The sequence below is a fragment of the Acanthamoeba castellanii genome (genome assembly GCF_000313135.1).
Source record: "Acanthamoeba castellanii str. Neff unplaced genomic scaffold scf7180000084733, whole genome shotgun sequence".
In the NCBI taxonomy this organism is placed as follows: domain Eukaryota; phylum Discosea; order Longamoebia; family Acanthamoebidae; genus Acanthamoeba; species Acanthamoeba castellanii.
Genome location: NW_004457260.1, coordinates 96,547 through 102,909, shown reverse-complemented (window position 1 = coordinate 102,909; position 6,363 = coordinate 96,547). Strand labels below are relative to the sequence as shown.

At 59.1% G+C, this 6,363-nt stretch overlaps 4 protein-coding genes across 4 annotated transcripts in view; all 4 read right to left on the bottom strand.

Moving 5' to 3' along the window:
- Window positions 1-1,659, bottom strand: part of ACA1_388190 (F-box domain containing protein) — a gene marked incomplete at both ends in the record, with an annotated part of 2,900 nt that extends 1,241 nt beyond the window's left edge. The window contains 5 exons of the mRNA XM_004333124.1: window positions 39-122; window positions 275-504; window positions 645-695; window positions 869-1,397; window positions 1,489-1,659. Coding sequence (XP_004333172.1) covers window positions 39-122; window positions 275-504; window positions 645-695; window positions 869-1,397; window positions 1,489-1,659 — 1,065 coding nt within the window. The remainder of the gene's footprint in view (window positions 1-38; window positions 123-274; window positions 505-644; window positions 696-868; window positions 1,398-1,488) is intronic.
- Window positions 1,660-3,181: 1,522 nt separating this feature from the next.
- Window positions 3,182-4,149, bottom strand: ACA1_388180 (actin-1, putative; the record flags this gene model as incomplete). The annotated part of the gene is given in 2 exon segments (XM_004333123.1): window positions 3,182-3,898; window positions 3,913-4,149. 2 exon segments carry the CDS (start codon window positions 4,147-4,149, stop codon window positions 3,182-3,184), a joined length of 954 nt encoding a protein of 317 aa, XP_004333171.1.
- Window positions 4,150-4,242: 93 nt separating this feature from the next.
- Window positions 4,243-4,968, bottom strand: ACA1_388170 (uncharacterized protein; the record flags this gene model as incomplete). The annotated part of the gene is made up of 5 exons (XM_004333122.1): window positions 4,243-4,443; window positions 4,469-4,570; window positions 4,634-4,720; window positions 4,783-4,824; window positions 4,879-4,968. 5 exons carry the CDS (start codon window positions 4,966-4,968, stop codon window positions 4,243-4,245), a joined length of 522 nt encoding a protein of 173 aa, XP_004333170.1.
- A 176-nt stretch (window positions 4,969-5,144) lies between these two features.
- ACA1_388160 (uncharacterized protein) lies at window positions 5,145-6,172 on the bottom strand (the record flags this gene model as incomplete). The annotated part of the gene is made up of 5 exons (XM_004333121.1): window positions 5,145-5,189; window positions 5,279-5,430; window positions 5,536-5,619; window positions 5,742-5,866; window positions 6,024-6,172. 5 exons carry the CDS (start codon window positions 6,170-6,172, stop codon window positions 5,145-5,147), a joined length of 555 nt encoding a protein of 184 aa, XP_004333169.1.
- Window positions 6,173-6,363: the final 191 nt, after the last annotated feature.

The window sequence follows — 6,363 nt, the reverse complement described above, 5'->3', positions numbered from 1 at the left end:
GCGGCCTCGTCGGCCAGGCGCGACCTGGAGCCACACACCGTCTCCAGCAAGTCCGGTTCGTCCACGTCGGCGCCGTAGTCAAGAAGCAACATCACCAGCGCGATCTTGTTGGGACTTTGTGACTGCGCACACGCACACGCACACGCACACGCACACGCACACGCACACGCACACGCACACGCACACGCACACGCACACGCACACGCACACGCACACGCACACGGTGTGTAAACATCATAGTAAGAGGGGGGGGTTGATGGGGGGGGGGGCGAACACTGCGGCAGGCGACGTCGAGTGGGCTGGACGAGCAGCCCTCGTCGAGGTCGGGCGGCACGCCCAGGTCGAGCAGCGTTCGGGCCATCTCGACGTCCCCACAGCGCAGGGCCAGCATCAGGGGCGACCACCCGTCCAGCGCCGAGGGCCTGCGCAGGTCGGCCGGGCTCAGCAGCGGCAGCAGGGCATGGAAGGCGCTCGTCCAACCGTAGACGCACGCCCTCTCGAACGCTGCGACATCAAAATCATCATAATCACCGACTGTGTGGTGTGTGTGTGTGTCGTGTGTGTGTGTGTGTGTGTGTGTGTGTGTGTGTGTGTCGTGTGTGTCCCAGTCCGCCGCACGCGACGTGTGTGTGCCTTCGGCGTACCGATGCGCCCCTTGTAGGGCGAGGCCACCACTTCGCGTCTTCGGTTGTCGTCTGCGCATTGCCCGAGGAGGTACAACACCAGCTCCCCTTGATTCCCCTCACCTGCCGCATGCATGCATGTGTGTGTCGTGTGTCATGTGTCATGTGTCGTGTCGTGTGTGTCGTGTGTGTCGTGTGTGTCGTTGGTCACATGCGCGTGCGGCCCGCTGCGAGGGAGGACGCACAGGCAGCGTGGAAGGCGGCCTCCATGCTCCCGCCGCTACGGCTGAACGCTTGCTCCAGCGCGCCGCCCACCGATGGCTCGAACCACATCAGCTCCTCGCGCCGCGCCATGGCCCGAAACAGGGCCTCGCCCGCGCCCGCGCGCGCCGCCTTGAGCACCACGCACCATTCGACCTCGACGCCGAGCTCGACCACCAGCTCGATCGTGCGTGGGTCGCGGCCCTTCAGCACCGCCAGCATCAGCGGCAGCGTGCGACGCTCGCCGGGCTCGGCCCAGCCGCCGGCCAGCAGCCGGGTCACGACCCCACGATCGGGGGAGGCTGGGGCCACGAGTCGGCGCAGCGCGGCGTGGTGGCCGCAGGCGAGGATCCACTCCAGCAGGCATCGGCGTCGGGCGCGGCCGGCGAGCCGGCGCCGGGTGCGGAGACAGGAGAGGCACCAGGTGCGCCACGAGGCCTCGGGCTTGGGCTGGAGCTTCGTCAAGGCCTTCATCTCCGCCGGCATAGGTCCGCCAAAGTGTTGCTCGTACCACTTGGTTGACAGGTGGCATCAGCCGCACATCTCACACAGCGACACACAACGACACGCACGGCACACGCAAGAGGAGGGTGGATGGGGGTACGGAGCGCCAGAGGGCGGTGCCGTGGGGGGAGCCGGGGCCGGTGATGGCGCGCCACTGGCTGCAGGCGGCCTCGGCGCGCAGGAGCGACTCCGGACCAAGCCAGCGGAACACCTCCAGCACCACCTCCACGGGCAGGCGCAACCACACCGAGTGCTCCTCCGCGTGCTCCATTTATTCTCCAAATAAACTAAAATCTGATTCTGTGCTGGTGCTCTTTTGTCTGAAATTGTATGAGGCGCAAAGGAAAAAGCCAAAAAGGAGGGTACAAGCAAAAGTGGGATACCCACTTCGGCGCAAAAGGGTGGTGGTTGCGTTATGGGCTTTTGGGGTTTTTTTAGTTTTTCATTGTTTTTGGTCTTTTTAGGAGGGTTTCTGATTTTTTTGATTTTCGACCATTTTCTGACATTTTTTGTGGCTTTTTGTGTTTTGTTTTGTTTCAGTTCGATGAAACCCATCAACAGTAGCACCAACCCCACTCATTGCTGCTGCTCTCCAGCCTCTTTTCTTCCCAGGTTGGTGCATCACCGCCCACATTGCCCCTCCAGAATGCCACCAGAATAATTTACAACCCTGTTCAGTGAACAAATAACCATCGCTTGGCTGCGCACTTCTCGGACGTTCTATGTCGCTAGATGGCTGGTGCATAGCAACGAAGCCGTCCTAGCTCAGTCGGTAGAGCGCAAGACTCTTAATCTTGTGGTCGTGGGTTCGAGCCCCACGGTCGGCTATCTCCTTTTTCTTCGAGGGCGTCCCTGCCCTGGACTACGGTCCCTATGGCCCGAGTGATCCATGCGCTGGACAAATAGAGAAAGGTGATGGTGAAGCACACAACACCGCTACTATGTGGTACAACATCTTACAAGTAGTGCTGCAGCTGATCATCAGAAATATGCAACCATGTGGTTTGCCCAACACTTGTGATGCTGCAATCCTGCTTGGTGATCTCTAGGGGCAAGAGGATGTCCTCCCTCTTTGCTCTCTGCATTGGCCACCTTGCCATCTGCATGGAGGGTGCACATTCTACTTTGACAAGGTTCTGACAGTACTGCACATGCTCATGCTCATGCCTCATCCTGACAGAGAGAAGGACCTCATCTATCTGGTAAAGGTATCAATATCACTGCAAAAGCTAACACTGGCACAGCACTCAACAAGGTGATCAACACCACAGCAGTGATTGGTCAGATTGATCATGAGTTCAAGGTCAATGAAGGACTGAAGAAGCACAAGCAGAGGTGGAGGAGCTGAAGGCACAGCTGGCGAACCTCACAGCACACAAGAACAAGCTCACTCAGACTCTGTACACACTTATGACTCTGTACCCACTTTCACCTGCACAGCCAATGGCTAACTCACATTGATCAGTAGTCTGGTAAGGCGCCAAGCAACTGAGAGGTGGTGGATGGACTGGGTAAAAGGCTACTGTGACAAGTGATGGAAGGCAATGAAAAGCTGCAGGGGACTCAAGCAGCAAAATGACGCGCGAAGGTGCGTGTTATCACTATACCACCCTCTCCTTTGTTGTTTCTTCTGACACCTCATGGTGCTAAAGAAAGATTTACAGGTCAAGCGGCACCAGCAAGCTACGAAAGCCGCCACTTCGGCCAGGTTCGGAGAGCAGAATCGCTTGGTGGCGGCTGTGAAAGGACGGAGGACCATCAATGATCTACTATGTACAAGAGCGTCTCTCCTTTCAAAAGCACTTGCGATGAACAATCAAGGGACCAGACTCATCGTACTCCTCTCGGGAGATCCACATCTCCTGGAAGGCGGAGAGCGAGGCCAGGATCGAGCCACCAATCCACGCAGAGTACTTGCGCTCGGGTGGGGCGATGACCTTGATAGTGGCCGTTTCCGGCGCCAGGGCCGAGAGCTCCTTGTGCATGCGCTCGGCGAGGCCGGAGAACAGCGTGGTGCCGCCCGACAGGACCACGTTGCCGTAGAACACCTTCCTGATGTCGACATCGCACTTCATGATCGCGTTGTAGGTGGCCTCGTGGATGCCGGCCGACTTCAAGCCCAGGAACGAGGGCTGGAACAGGTCTTCGGGCGCGCGGAATCGCTCGTTGCCGATGGTGATGACCCGGCCGTCGGGCAGCTGGTACGGCTTCGAAACGTTGGGGCGCATCATCTCCTGCTCGAAGTCGAGGGCGACATAGCACAGCTTCTCTTTGATGTCGCGCACGATCTCGCGCTCGGCAGCGGCAGCGGTTGCGGTGATCGCAGCCGAGCCCCTCTCGGCAAGGAGCTGGGCGAGGTGGTCGGTCAGATCGCGCCCAGCGAGGTCGAGGCGGTGGATGGCGTGGGGCAGCGCGTAGCCCTCGAAGACAGGCACTACGTGGGTGACACCCGCACCGGACTCAAGCACGATGCCGGTGCCACGGCCCGAGGCGTAGAGTGAGAGCACGGCCTGCACGGACGTACATGGCCCGGGACCGCGAAGGTCTCGAACATGATCTGCGTCATCTTCTCCCGGTTGGCTTTGGGACCAGGCGGGGCCTCCTCGCCGACGTACGCGTCCTTCTGGCCCATGCCAACCACCACACCAGTGCGGCGCGGGCGACCGACGATCGAGGGGAACACGGCGCTGGGGGCTTCCTCGCCGGCCATGCCAGCCTTGCAAGTGTCTGAGCCGTTGTCGATGACCACCGCGTCTGTCATCTTGATGCCGTGTTGTTGGCCTCTAGGTGTAAACTTCAATTACTAACCAACATTTTGCTGAAAGAAAGAACATCAGCTCTGTTTTCTTTTCCATCACCACGCTGTCCCAAGAAGAAAAAGCGCTGGTTGGTGCGGAAGTAGTCGCCAGCGGCGTTGGCGGTCTGAGGAGCTCGAGCAGGTCCTCGGCGGCTCGAGAATGCCCTTGCTGATGGTCATCTCCATGAGCGCCTTGGCCTTCACGAAGCCCGGGTCCATGTCCTCCGAGTCGCCTTGCATGTGCGAGACGGCGTCGATCTTGATCCGTCAGGTGCTGCATGACTAGGGTCAAGTAGGCGCCGTCGAACGACTGATCGGGGAACTGCATCGCCGTCACGTTCCCCTCCTCGACCGACAGCTTCTCCTTGTCGCTCCCTACCGCGTCCTAAATAGGAAAGAGTTGTGTGTCGTGTGTCGTGTGTCGTGTGTTGTGTGTCGTGTGTCGAACCTGGAAGCCGGGGAGGGCCTCCCAGGCGGCCACCACGAGGGCCGGGTTGAAGTCGAGGCCCACCACCTCTCCCTCGACGCCGGGGTGCTGTACAGGGTGCCACCGGTGGAGGAGCGAAGGAGTTCGTCGGGGAGGAGCCACTCCAATACGCGCCGCTTGCCCTCCACCAGGACCGGCGCCTCGTTGATACGCTGAAGAAGAAGCAGAAGAACATGAGAATCTGCTTGTGCGGAATATAACGCTACCTTGAGGTGTGCGGCAAGGTCGATGGGGGCGCTGTTGCCCTTCCACACACCAGAAGGGCGCTCAGTCTCGTTTTGTTGTGCGCTCGCCATGTTGTTGGTTTGCTTTTGCTTCACGGCCCAGCAAAGAACCAACGGTTGCGGCCACATCGTCCATGGCGAAAAAGAAAGAAAGAAAACGCAGCCCTCTTCGCAGCGCGTACAAGAGCCGACGTCGATCATCACCTTGACGAACTTCGCCTGTGCATTTTATGGAAGGAGGTCTGGGCCTACGAAACCAACTCAAACTTCTCTGCGAGTGTCTCCGGAGGACCCTGATGGTGGCGCACACACGAAGTCGTCAGACATCATGACAGGAACCACAACGTCTATGATAGAGTGGTGGGGTGGGGCGAGGTCTCACCTGGGGAGGCATGCCAGGCCAGATGACGTGGCACACGTCACCGCCGGGGCCGAAGGGGAGGGATCGGTCCTCGAGGTTGTGGTGGACGTGGAAGAGATCGGGCCGGCGGTAGTAGGCCATGGTGAGGAGCGTCTCCTCTGTGCCCAAACAGCCTGTTGTGAACCGACACAGAAGAAGTAGAAATAGATGAGAGGCCGGCCCTTGGAGCCGGAGCAACACAACACCTCGCCCAAGCCCAAGGAGATGGCTGGTAGTACCAAGGTCGAGCGTCTTGTTCAAGATGTACTCGTAGAGGGCGGACACCTTCTCGAGGGACTTCCTTTGCCCACCCATCGTCCAACCTGTGTGTCGTGTGTGGTGGTGTGGTGTGTGGTGTGTGTGTGTGTGTGTGGACGTAAGTGAGAATGGCAGATCACAGCAAAACCAACAGCTAACTTGTTGAACGCAAACGGCAGTGCTGTACCCTTGGTGATGAAGCAGGGCGGTTGGTCAAAGGTGAGCTTCTGCATGGCCTCGCGGTAGCAGCCGTGGAGCTCGTGGCTCATCGCGTAGGGCGTAACCGCCATGAAGAATCGGTCCAAGTAGTGCCTGTAACAAATACCACTCCATTAGGCTAACGTCGCTATCTAGTAGTCACAAGCACGCACACGCACACGCACACGCACGCACACGCACACGCACACGCACACGCACACGCACACGCACACGCACACGCACACGCACACGCACACGGCGTGGTACGCACTTGACTTTGGTCTTGAAGTCGGGAATGGACATGCCATAGTCGGGGTTGATGCGGGGCGTGCAGATGCCGCCCGAGTCGAGCCACACGAAGTACTTGGTCTTGAACGGGTTGAGCACAGAGAGATCGCGCAGCCACAGAAGCTTGTGCATGACGATGGGATTGTAGAGGTCGCTGTAGCCCTGGGGCACGTTGGCGAGCCACGGCGTGGCGGGAATCCACCACGGCGAGTTGCGGATGATCTCGATGCTCTCGTAGTGCTTCCAGGTGCGCAGATCTTCGATCTCGATGAATCGCACGTCGACGCTGTCGTAGAGATGATCCTTGATATAATCGAAGTACT